At 46.0% G+C, this 12931-nt stretch overlaps 2 protein-coding genes across 2 annotated transcripts in view; one reads left to right on the forward strand and one right to left on the reverse strand.

Annotated features, from left to right (window-relative positions):
- Window positions 1-3649, forward strand: part of RYR3 (ryanodine receptor 3) — a 509236-nt gene extending 505587 nt beyond the window's left edge. The window contains 4 exon segments of the mRNA XM_064570716.1: window positions 260-324; window positions 686-786; window positions 1065-1116; window positions 2659-3649. Coding sequence (XP_064426786.1) covers window positions 260-324; window positions 686-786; window positions 1065-1116; window positions 2659-2754 — 314 coding nt within the window. The 3' untranslated portion in view covers window positions 2755-3649.
- A 78-nt stretch (window positions 3650-3727) lies between these two features.
- The window catches only part of AVEN (apoptosis and caspase activation inhibitor), a 182072-nt gene continuing 172868 nt past the window's right edge, over window positions 3728-12931 (reverse strand). The window contains exons 4-6 of the mRNA XM_045900413.3: window positions 7887-7982; window positions 4939-5299; window positions 3728-4215 (exon numbers count right to left, since the gene is read on the reverse strand). Coding sequence (XP_045756369.1) covers window positions 4100-4215; window positions 4939-5299; window positions 7887-7982 — 573 coding nt within the window. The 3' untranslated portion in view covers window positions 3728-4099. The remainder of the gene's footprint in view (window positions 4216-4938; window positions 5300-7886; window positions 7983-12931) is intronic.

Consider the following 12931-nt stretch of genomic DNA (forward strand, 5'->3'; position numbering starts at 1 on the left):
CCAAGTGGGTCAAGGAGTAAGCTGCTAGCATTGTGCACTGCAGAAAGGTGGAGTAAGACAAAGGCTGAGAAATGGTGAGCCAGGAGGCAGCATTTGAAAACACAACGATTTTTTTCTGATTTTGCTTTACTGAGTTGGCCTGATAATTCTTTTTTTTTTTTTGCACAAAACAATGTGGCCTCTACCATTGAACCTCTACCTTGAGCCCCGAAACAGATGACTGTAAACACTTTATCTGTCTTTGTATTTAAAATACCAGGTCTTATTATTGATGCTTTTGGAGAGCTAAGAGACCAGCAGGAACAAGTGCGAGAAGATATGGAGGTAAAGTTCGACTAGCTCCAACTCCATTTTTGTATCTTACAGCAAAAGCGTTTTTTAAATACTCGGGTCTGCAGTTACATAGGGCCAGTCTTAGGCAAGTGACCGACAAAGTTTGTTTGCTGTGCCTGTCCTCTGGGCCTGGCTTCTGCTTCATCCTCCCCGGCCTGCCGCCTCCACCCTGCTCCACTAGCTAGGAGCTAAGGATGTGACACTGTGAAGGAGAGGACTAACGGCCAGCAGCATTAAAGAGAGAAATATTTTTTCATGGTCTCCCCGTTCGATCAGAGGTCATCACCTCTTTCCCACCTGCCTGTAATGTCGCGTGTGCTAACGCCTTTACTGCTTCTCTTATTCGTCTTAGACGAAATGTTTCATCTGTGGGATCGGCAATGACTATTTTGACGCGATTCCTCATGGCTTTGAAATACACACGTTACAAGAGCACAACTTAGCCAACTATTTGTGAGTATCCGTGGTCAACAGAGGGGACAGTGGCTGAGGAAGGAACGGGAGAGTAAAATAAACAGTCATGTCATACGGTTCCCCTCTGTGTGTGCCCTTTCTGCCTAGTTCTCTGAAAAAGTAGAGGCAGTTAGGAAAAAGGTAGCCGAAATGCTTCCTCACAAGTATACTTAGCCCAAGGTTTGGGAATGGTAAAAAGAATTTCTCCTCACAAAAAGACGAACCAAAATAATATTGTCTTTTTCTCACTTATTATACCTTTTTTCCCCTCGTTCCAGGTTCTTCCTGATGTATCTGATTAATAAAGATGAAACAGAACACACGGGTCAGGTGAGAAATAAAATGTCTTAAGAATCGTACCCCTGGGGATAGACACTGGGGAGGGTATGTGCTCTGGTAAGCGCTGTGAATTGTGCAAGACTGTTGAATCTCAGATCTGTACCCCTGAAACAAATAATGCAATATATGTTAAGAAAAAAAAGAAGAAGAAGAAGAAGAAGGTAGCAGGAGGGGAAGAATGAAGCGGGGGAAATCGGAGGGGTAGACGAACCATGAGAGACGATGGACTCTGAAAAACAAACTGAGGGTTCTGGAGGGGAGGGGGGTGGGAGGACGGGTTAGCCTGGTAATGGGTATTAAAGAAGGCACGTACTGAATGGAGCACTGTGTGTTATATGCGAACAATGAATCATGGAACACTACATTTAAAACTAATGTAATGTATGGGGATTAACATAAAAATAAAAAAAAAAAAGAATCGTACCCCTGGGGCGCCTGGGTGGCTCAGTTGGTTAAGCGACTGCCTTCAGCTCAGGTCATGATCCTGGAGTCCCAGGATCGAGTCCCGCATCAGGCTTCCTGCTCAGCGGGGGGTCTGCTTCTCCCTCTGACCCTCTTCCCTCTCGTGCTCTGTCTCTCATTCTCTCTCTCAAATAAATAAATAAAATCTTTAAAAAAATAAAATAAAGAATCGTACCCCTGCATTAGGAGTTTCCGTTTCTGAAGTCTTGAGACTCAACAGAGCACAGGAAGTCTGAAGTAGACAGATGACTTCATTAGTCTCCAACGTACATTTTTCCTCTGCATAATTCCGCCATCTCTGTGTGACCCAAGAAGCCAATATTCTCAGGCAACTCCAATCTCTCCCTAAAGACTTTCTGGTTATCCTACCCAACTAACACTGACATTTTCTAAACCCTTATGGTTACTGCTTCAGAGTAGAAGAGCTGGAGGTGGGGAGAACATTACAGAGAAAAAGACAAGGAGGAGCTGAGTGGGTGGCTCTAACAAAGAGAGTAAAATGGTGTGAGAGACAGCCAGAGAAAGACAACCACCTCATGTGTGGGTGACACAGGGAAGGTGGAGGTGTGAGTAGTATGAATGAAAGTATGTGTCAAAAGGGATTCTGTGACTAAGTATGAGAAACAAATGCAGAGATAAGAGAACAAAGGGAAGAAAAGATAGGTTACCTAATACTCAAACAGCATCAGATCTGTGGGACCGCTTCACAGCTCAGACACTTGAGAGGCAACTGGTTCTAGATCTCCCTTCAAATGCTCCAGGCATCTGCCCGAGCCAGCACTCACTATCCCTTCATTGTGCGTTCCTCTGCCTTCTACCAATTACAAATGGCATAGAATCAGCCTGTTGCTAGATCTTTAAGCATTTTTACTTGGAATCATTACATTGTGTTCAGTGTTTTGGGGAATGACTTTTTGCTCCTAAACTAGCCTGGGCTGGGAACAGAGCAAGGAAGAAGGTACTAGTTGGGACCCATCACCCTTCCCCAAGGGAGACCTACGGAGTAAAAACCACCTGGGTTTAAGCTTACTGTGGTTTAAAAAGAAGTACCCTTTGTTCCCATTATTTCAGGAATCTTACGTCTGGAAGATGTACCAAGAAAGGTGTTGGGATTTCTTCCCAGCTGGTGACTGCTTTCGGAAACAATATGAAGATCAGCTTGGATAAATCAGAATGAAAGAAACTCCACAATTCTGGACGGTCAACTTCCAGGGAACTAAATCCTTTTTACAGTTCTGCAAAATATTTGAAATGTGACCTATTCTAAATGCCTCCCTTACAAGAGGAAGTGTTTGTTACAATTATGTGATATTTTGGGATTGATTTGGCTTTTTGTGCCTAATGGACATATCCCTGGGGGAGACAACCTACCAAAATGTTGAAAGATGGCAAAAAATCAAGGAAACTGTAGTTGAGAATACCTTCAAGTTTTTCAGTTCTAATGGAACTAAGTTGTTGCAATGATGTCATTGAGGAAAGGACTAGAAGTATGAAGTCTTCAATGCACAATACTGAAATTTTAAACACTTGAATATCACATGACAGTATCCACTAGTGACTCATGGTCTGAACTACAAAAAAATCATTTTAACTGCAGTCAGATTTCTCCCATGGTACTTGCTAGTGAATGTATTCAGAATCAGCTTGAAAAGCTTTAAGCAGTTAAAGAAATAGAAAAACACACCCAACACTTTGTCGACACTGAAATATCGATTAAGTGCCTTAAAATCTCTTTAGATATAGCTATGCAAATTTTTTATGTTTCTGTTCCAGACGGACAGTTCCATTAATGAGTTGTGTTGATCTTCCGTCTTTATGAAACCGCACTTGAAGGTTATTCCTATCATTTTTTTCAGTAACAGCTTGTCAACTGCTGTTATTAGAAGTACTGTACTGAAAATCCAGAAAAATTTCAATCTTATGCCAAATTGAGTACTGCTTTATGGTTCCCTTGTAAGTACTGGAGCTGCTGTGTTTAGGTGAATCTCCTTACATCAAAGGAAGTACCCACTGCAATAAAGTAATACACACCAATCTGGGGTGATTTACCTCTTCTGGATGATTCTACAGCCGTCCTGTGATTACTGGAAGAAGGGACACGAGACAAAGGGCCTAACACCCCACCCAAGAAAGAAAGGAATTCCATAGACCAGCGTTCGTTTATTTTTGCCACAAATGCATGCCTTGTTGCTATTCTATCAGCAGCACCTGCTCTGCTGTAAACATGGAAAGGAAGGAGGCTGGAAATAAGAACCATAACATCCCCTGCCCTCGAGGAACCTATTAGATTGCTAAGCCAGAGAACAAATGCAACGAGCCTCTTAGATGTATAGTTTTGGATGTCGTGGGCCAGAGCTGGGCGTTCACTGCGGCAAGCGTGGTAGAACACACTGGCTCGAGGCATGCTCAGAAACCAGCTGTTCTGGAAGGACAGCCTTGGGCCCGCCCTTACTGACAAGGCAATCAAAATTTGCTTCAGGCACTTTTTTTTTTTCCTCCTTTTTCTTTCATGTTAGGAAATCATGCTGTCCAACCAGTCTTCAAGCTCTTCCTCAGTAACAGTTTTTGATGTACATGGTTGCTCAGATTCCACATTCTTTTCTTCCATCACAGAGAGCTCTGCAGGACCTGGGGAAATAAAAGCGTTAACAACTTCACGTTAATCCCAAAATTGAGGGTGACGGTTTCCTTGGGGTTTGTTCCATGATAGAATTCAGCCCTGATTATTACTGTGCTTACAACTAGAGGAAACATCCTATTATGGTTAGAGGATACAGTAATTAATAGCTAAACAAATTAGTAAATGGGGTAGAGATTTGCTCTTCTATTTATTCTGAAGTTGAATGTCACAGTTCACTGGTTTTCTAAAAAGACCAGCAGCTCCATTTTCTTTTACTGTCGTAGCAATCCTGGGAAGTCCTTACAGGTTCTCCAGTGCAGTGCAGGGATGGAGCAGACCCCCTCGGCCTCTCTGTAGCAGAGGGCCTGCGGGCTCACAGGGCACGCACAGAGGCCGAAGTGCTCTTTCGTACAAAAGTAAGATCGAAATAGCAAGCCAGAAGTCTGGAGAAGTCGATTAAAAGGTCTGCTGCTGCAGAGCTGAGGGCGACAAGGATCCGGATGCCTTTTTCTAGCGCCCGGTCCAGCGGCAGCCCCGGGTTTAATACTGCAATCAGGCAGGGAGCAGCTCTGCAAGCCTGGCATAGCGACTGAGAGGCAGGCTGTCAGAAAGGTCAGCGGACAGCGGCAGATCGATGTCAGACGCTGGTGGAGAGGGGGAGGGACGTGACGCAGGTGGGGCTGTTGGCACACAAAAGAGAAGATGGATAGGGAATAAAATGGAAGCCATACCTTTTTCTTCTTGGGCCACCTTCCCATCTTTCTCAGATTCTTGGTCCTGAGAGGTCTGGTCTGGTGCGATGTTATCTCCGTCTCTCACAGGTGCATCTAAACTAAGCAGCAGGTCTAATTCTTCTTCCAAGTGGTCCGCTGCTGACTGCAGTGGGGTGCTGGGTTTCTGAGAACCCTGTGAGGGAGCAGGGCTTGGGCCATCTTTATCCAGGTACGTGGGGCAGCCAGCCGCGGCCGATTTCAGCTCGGAGATGGAGCCCTTTCCTCCAGGTCCCAGGGGCCCTTTTAACCGCATCCCCAGTCCCTTGCCTTCCTCATTTCTCTTTGGTTTCACCTGAGGAAGCTCTAAAGGAAGGGTGGTCTGAAAGAGAAGCAAGCCAAACTTTGTGGAGTAGGAAAATTCAATTCAGACAGGAAGTTCACAAAGGGTTCCCCCTGCCCCAGAACCCTTCCTTACTGAGTTGGCGTAAATGGGGTGACCTCACTGAAACACCACAGGGCCGTGCCTCCCCCTCTGCCCACCTCTGCTCTGTGCCATTGCAGAGTTGACATCAGAAGGGCATGTCTTTCTATAACTGCCCTGAGAACTGGCAGTACCCCAGGTCTGGGTGAATGTACGTATGCTTAGAGCTGTGAGGAGATAAACACCTGTAAAATGCACCCAGAAGTAATTAGCAAATCAGATCTGTGCACGGTACTTACATGCACTAATAATAAAGGTGAAGGGACAGAGTCATCAAGAACGACTCTTAGTAACATTCGAGTGAAAAATGCCAGACACAAACGCAAACCTACTATTTGATTACATTTGTAAAAAGTCCAAAAACGGGCAAAATTCATCTTTACTATTAGAAGTCAGGAGAGTGGTTTTAGGGAAGTAGCGACGCGGCGGACGGGCGGCGTCAGGAGTGCTGCCAATATTCTGATTCTTGATCTGGACGCTGATTCCACGGTTACATATATTTATGCGTGCACTTTTCTGCAATAATTTAACAAGAGTTAACTCTCCAGGTGACTGTAATGTAGGGCTAAGGCTGAGCAGCTCTGTTCTGGAGGGAGGCCTGGGGTGACCAGCATGGTGGCAGAGAGGGTAGAACCTCAGAATGAGGTTCAACCCCTGGCGGAGGCACTGTCCCCTTATGTGCACGCTGAAGCATCGTGAGCAGATCCAGTGTGCTAATAACTCCTCAGGGCTTTTCAAACAGGATGGCTTTCCACACAAACAGTCCTCCGTCGTTGTCAGTGTGCAAGACAAAGCTGGCATGTGGGCGTCTCACGTGGCTTTTGTTTTTAACTCCCCAGATGATTCTGACGTACACAGTTGAGAATAACTGCTCTACATCTGACACAAATCCTCACTTTCCGATGGTCACAGCGCTTCCTTTTCTGCCTGAGGCCCCATCACCTTCAGCTCGGTGTTTCCCTGGCGTATTGTGCTAACCCTTCACCGTGCTGCGGGGAACGCGCCCCAGCCACGCTTGTCAGGACTTGGAACATCTCTGGACACCCGGCAGGGAAAGCAGTGCTCTCCCAATCACTAAGAAAAGCCCAAACACCCCCAAACCTTCCTAAAGCTCCATGGTGATTCCGTCAGAGGCAAATGCCATCCTCTCTACTTCCCTGCCCTGCCCCCCAGCCCTGAATTCTACTTGCTGCCCTAAACCGGGGGCCAGTCAGGGCCACAGAAACAAGAGTCGGGTGGGTAACCAATTCATGCGTCTGCTCAAGTGCAGCAACACATGCAGCTGCAGCACGAAGTGGCTCGTTTCAGTTGCTGGGGTTCTCTTTACAATTAGTACTGCCCAGGGTTTCACTTTTTTAAAAATGCAGTCGAGCCACAGTTACATTGTGAAGTAGCTCTGGTGTGGTCTGTTGGGCCTCCCCCTCTGTCAGCTCATTCATCTGCTGCTATCTTACCCTGGTATATTTACGTTTCTAGCCCTTCATTCTCAACTAGAGACTTCTATAACCGACTCGTATTTCCACTTTGATAGCTCAGAGGCACAGACCCATAACATCCAAACCTCCCCCTTCCTGATAACCACCCCAGCGCTGAGTTGCACAGACTGGAAGGCCAAGGATAATTCTCTGCTTGCTCACCATTTCCAGTATTTTCCAAGCCCTGCTAATTTTCCTTTTGAAGTACATCTTGGTCAAGTCCAATTCTCTGCTGTCTCTACCATCGTCGCCCTGGTCCCATGTACGCTGCCCCCCGGCCTGCTGCAGCAGTCTCCTGGTGTGACCCAGTCTCCGCTGGTGGGTATACGCCCCCGCACATTTGCCAACACACACACCCACCCGTTCCCACAACCCCCTCCATTCTGCAGCCAGAATGCTCCTGGGCATCCTCATTCTCAGCAGCCGTGTTAAGGCAGATCTGGCTGGGTCGCTCCTCTCGAAATTCCAACTCACGTGTTTTTATACTCTGGATCTCGGCTCATCTGACGCCCCTTCAGGAAAGCCATTCCTAATCACACCAGAGTAGATCAGGTTCATTATTATATATTCTCATAGCACACTACACTCCTTCATGGGACACACCACAATTGGATAACTTGACCAATACTCACATTTCCCAATAGCTTAAGCTCCATGAGATCAAGAACCATGTCTGTCTGATCACCACTGTCTGCTTAGTGCTAAACACAGAGCCTGGCACATTAATTTTTGAGTAAAATACCAGTCAGATTTTATACTTTACATTTCATTCAATTCCATTACCTTTGATCCTTCAAAATGTTTCACATGTAAAATGTAAAAAAAAAAAAAAAAGACTCAAAATTATTTGATTCTCCCTTAAAACTTTCAAAATGATACCTTGATACAAGAGCCTCAGCTTTATCAAAGGAAAAGCTGATGCTGAGGCATCCTGCAGAGTGACATTTTTCACTCTTTTTCTTCATCTGCCCTAACCCGCACCAGCTGACAGATCCTGTCGGGGTTTTTACCTGGACCAGTTCGGCAGCAACATTGAGTCGGAGTGAGAGAGGCAGTTCTTGAAGGGCTCGAACCAGTGACTCACAGTCCACATAAAATGCTGAATTCTAACAAAAAATTACACACATATCAGGTGATGATTACAAATGACCTTTTAGAGATAAAAAAGCAGATGACAGAAGTAAATAAACCATCCACTGACATTACTTTTAGCAGAGAGTAAGTCCTATCCTAGATCACACTTGATATGGTTGCTATTTCTATCATCGCGGTGTTAAGATGAGCAAAACCCAAGCCACATTCTGGAGCCACAGTTCACACTGTGAGAGCAGGAACAGGGCAGCAATCACCCCCACATCAAGACTGAACAGTAACCTGGAAGCTATAGATGCTTCGGGAATTACTGGCAAATGGAAAGAAAAATAAGCATTTAATGGAATTGAAGTGGACCCCTCCCCCTCCAATTCAGACGGCTGGCCTTGGGGAGAGGAGGGAAGAGCTGTCTAAGCAGCGAGATGGGGCTGATCAGCACAGCCGAAGGAGCCTGGGAGGTAGATGCTCCTGTTCCAGCCAGAAAGCAGGGGCCAGACTTGCCCGCTAGCTAGCAGCGCTCTGTGTGAGGCCAACACGGAAAGCTTCCCTTGACTCCTCTCCCATTCATGGAAGTGAGTCCTATCCCTGCAATGACCTCCCAAATGGACAGTAATTTGAGGAAACATTCCAGATTATTTCAGGGCTTGATGACAGTCTAACGGCTACTTTCCGGTGCCCTGGCCACCCAAGAGAAAGAATAAACCAAAAGTTGGCTATAATGACCTCACATTAGAGGCAGATACTGCCGACCGCCTCGTCTACCAAAGACCTCCCAGGCCCAGCTGGAAACACAGCTTATTGTAAAATCACTGGCTTCGAGTTAGAAGAAAAGCCAAGGGTCACCTGGTCAGTCTGGATTCCACTGCAGCAATGTCTGGAATGTCCTGGGTAGATGGGTTTACAGTGAGTGGGGATGGTGCACTCAAGAAGAGCCTGACACTCAGTCCGGACCCACTGTAACCCCTAATCCCCACAAGAGCAGTACACGAGGAATGAGAGGGACGATGTGGCTTTTCAACTGCCCTTCTGAAATATTCCCGAGATGGCTGGCTCTTAGGTAAGCAACGTCAGCAGCACCAGATGTGGCCCCTGCCCTGGCAAAAAAGGAACTCACTTCTAAAAAACACAGTGTATTTAGGGAACAGGATGGAGGCTGGCAAAGTCCTGACAAGAAAGCGAGAAATTTAATATGCATTCCAGGCCTTTCCTGAGCCCTGCACTCAGCACCTTAAGGCTGTGATCAGACCAGGGTGGCCAAGTCTTCACTTTCAAGTTTGGAGAAATTCTCTCAACCCGGTAGAAAGGTGTGATGCCGAATGCTTAATCCATGGGTAAGCTGTCACACTATACACTGGAAATCTCACCCTCCCTCCCGCCCAGGTTATCTGCACACAAGCAGACCCCCTTCTTTCAGCCGATAAAAGAGCAAGGACTTCACCTCCGCCGTGCCTGCCCACCATTCACCTGTGGCTCTCTTAGCTCCCCAGACAGAAGGGCCGCTGAGGTGTCTGGGGGCGGGGGGGGGCTGGCTAAAAGTGGCCACGCTTCCTCTGCCCTCTTTGGCATTACGTGCAACATGACTTCAAGGTATATCCTCAACAATGAAAAGTAGGGGCGCCTGGGTGGCTCAGTCGTTAAGCGTCTGCCTTCAGCTCAGGTCATGATCCCAGGGTCCTGGGATTGAGCCCCATGGCGGGCTTTCTGCTCAGCAGGGAGCCTGCTTCTCCCCCTGCTTGTGCTCTCTTTCTCTCTGACAAATAAATAAAATCTTAGGGAAAAAAAACAACAACGAAAAGTAGGCGTGGCTGCACAAAGATAAGGGACTGGCCAGGCTGTGCTTCTGGCCACATTCTGAATGATGGCCATCTAGCTGTGTCTGCTCCTGGAATGTCTCCTCCCCCCACATTTCTAATTCCCACCCACCATCCAAGACCCCATACACACTGCACAGTCTCCATGATGCTGGGCAGACACTTCAAACCAGCAGGCGGAGTCGCAGGAGTCCTGGAGCCTAGAACCTGCCATCAAATGCCACTTTCGAAGAAGACTCGTTTCCTCACCACCGGTCTTTCCCCTTAAGGGCTAAAGCTGAAGGTCTAACATATAAAATGAGCTGAGGTGAAATGCTTGTCATAGTAAAGTGTGAATTTAACAATAGGCTTCATTGGAATAATAACCACAAATTAGCTTTTTGCTATGTCTTAAAATAATCGAGAGGTTAGGGCGCCTGGGTGGCTCAGTTGGTTAAGCGACTGCCTTCGGCTCAGGTCATGATCCTGGAGTCCCTGGATTGAGTCCCGCATCGGGCTCCCTGCTTGGCGGGGAGCCTGCTTCTCCCTCTGACCCTCCCCCCTCATGTGCTCTCTCTCTCTCATTCTCTCTGTCTCAAATAAATAAATAAAATCTTAAAAAAAAAAAATAATAATCGAGAGGTTATTTTTTGCCTGGAGAACCTAGTCTCCATATCCATCTGGCCAACTCTGATGGTCACTCACAGTCGGAGCGTGCAGCCTGACCTGCGATGCCCGGACACCCTGATGCCTTCCCTCCTGCATACCCTGAGGCTGGCAGTAGGAAGCCAGCCTTGACTGTTAATTAGAACAAATTCTCTGAGGTCAGTGTGCACAGAACTTTGTCTGGGTAGTGAAAACCTGTCCCCTCTGTCCAGGAACCTTATTACTTATTAGACTCTCAGTCTCAGTGTCTGTGTAAGACAAAGAACCTGCTAGAAAGTCCACTTTGCAACTAAAGAAAAAATAGCCTTTGATCAGACCATTATACTTCCCAAACTTCTTGTCACCTTTTTCTCTCTCAAGCAAAACCAGAACCTAGTGAGGAGTTAAGGGGGACATGAACAGGTTTTGACAAGGAAGTGAGGAATTTAGTTTTGAATGTGTCCTACCCATACATCAGCTCAAAATATTCAAAGTAAACTTGCCCTCTCTGTGCCCCCTTAATGGCTTCACCAACTCACCTAGCCATCCAGCTAGAAAGGTTTGCGCCACTGCACATCTTTCTTGTCTGCACGTCCCACATGTGACACAGTCTAGCTCGTCCTGTGCTAAAATCCGTCTATCAGTGAACCATCTTCCACTCCCACTTCCCCACACTCCCAGGCCCTCGTCCCTTTGAGTTCGCCCAAAACATATGCTCCTAACTGGTTTCCCTGCCTCCCGCCTCTTCCCTCTTCGATCCCTCCTTCCCAATATTGCTCAGGTCAAATCTAGCCATTTCCATTTTCTTGCCAAACAAAACTTTTGTGAACAAATAAGAGTAGGATTAAGAGCTAATTGTGAGTGTTTCATACATGTCAGGAACTGCACTAAAGAGCTTTTATTTATTATCTAATGTAATCCTCATTATAACGCCAAGTTATATTCTATTATTAGTTCCATTTTACAGAAGAGAACACAAGAGAAGGAAGGAAGTTCGCCTAAGTCGTAGAACTAAGATTCACACTCAGGCTTGTCTCTCCAAGGTCTGTGCTCCTACCCACATGCTAAACGTCCCCCCAGAAGAAAATGAAGATCAAACTGCTGGCAGTACCTGGCCCAGACTTACCCCTAAAGCCTCCTCTGGGAACACTGCACTCCAGCTACATCCTGACTCTGAACACAGCTGGTCTTCAGCTCTCCTCACTTAATAGGACGAACCAGCATCACCCTGACCCACCAAGGCCCATTCAGACACTCTCTTTCCCATGGTACTGCTCTCAATCCCTTCCAGCCCAAAGTGGCCCCCACAGTAGTATCTTGATTCATTGAGGACACCACTTATTGTATGTCACACTCTTTTTCATTTATTACATAAATGATCATCTACTACATATCAGCCACTGTGCTAAGGCAATGAATAAGCATGGTCTCTGTCTTATTCATCTTTGAATAGTTGCATCTAATAAAATATTGAGTAAATAACAAGTTCTTAGCGTTCTGATGCATGAAGAACTTTAGAATTATTTGAAACTCTCAAGATAACTGAAATATTCTCTAATCATCGATAGGTTCAAAAGAAGTTGAAATGGGAATTGTCTGGCTTTCGCTGTATTCCTTGATGACTTCCGTTGGTCTGTTTGCAATTTGTCCTAGAATTCTAAACTGTACCTCCGGCATATGCCCACACAGACTCAAGCAAAGATGAGTATTTTTAATGCCCTATTTTTCCCGTGTTGTAATACATCCTCTACGTAAAGTGACAGGCAATCATTCCACAAGTAGCTTCCCTCCCCCTTGGTCTGTATGGTAAGCCAATGTCCATCCCAAACAAGTAAATAGAACACCAGCCCAGACAGAAAATGACCCGCTTACGGTGGGGGTGACTGAGCTGGTAGCAGAATGGGGAGGAGGGTGCCTGACCTTTGGACTTCGGGTCTGCTTCTCAGCCACGTATCTGAAACTGGGGACAGATTGTCAAAGTGTTGTAGTGGACAGCAGGCGCTAGCCATGAAGTCGGGGAGCAGACGACAAGCCACCACTGATTCTCTGTGCTTTTTAAAAGGGTTAGAATACCTGTCCTCTCTCCTATGGAAAGAATCAGTCAAATTGCACTTGGAAAATAATCGAAACTCCTTGGGAAGAAGATATGGCATGAACACAAAGCAAACGAGGTGGCTGGGCTTTACGGATTTACTGAACGACTTCTGTGATATCTGCTCTTACTTTATAGCTTTATTCTCCTAACTATAGAGGAAGAGTTATTTAAAGCTATAAAATTAAGGATTTTTTTCACCTAATACCAAAAACAGTGTGAGGGGAAAAATTAATTTTCAACCCTAAGGGAAATTTTTCACAGAAAGGGAAAAGGAAGGCCAAATGGCAAAGTAACCCACTCAAAATCATGACCATACACTATGAGTAATTCACACAGATGGCCAGTTATCCAGGTGAATTCTAGCTCCAAGTTCCTGTATAATTTAAGCTCCCTGAAAATTTTCTGAACAGTTTAGGTAACTGAGACTAAACTA

Source organism: Mirounga angustirostris, unplaced genomic scaffold (assembly GCF_029215605.1).
Source record: "Mirounga angustirostris isolate CCGP_5_RB_7025 unplaced genomic scaffold, mMirAng1.0.hap1 SCAF_9, whole genome shotgun sequence".
Taxonomy (NCBI): Eukaryota; Metazoa; Chordata; class Mammalia; order Carnivora; family Phocidae; genus Mirounga; species Mirounga angustirostris.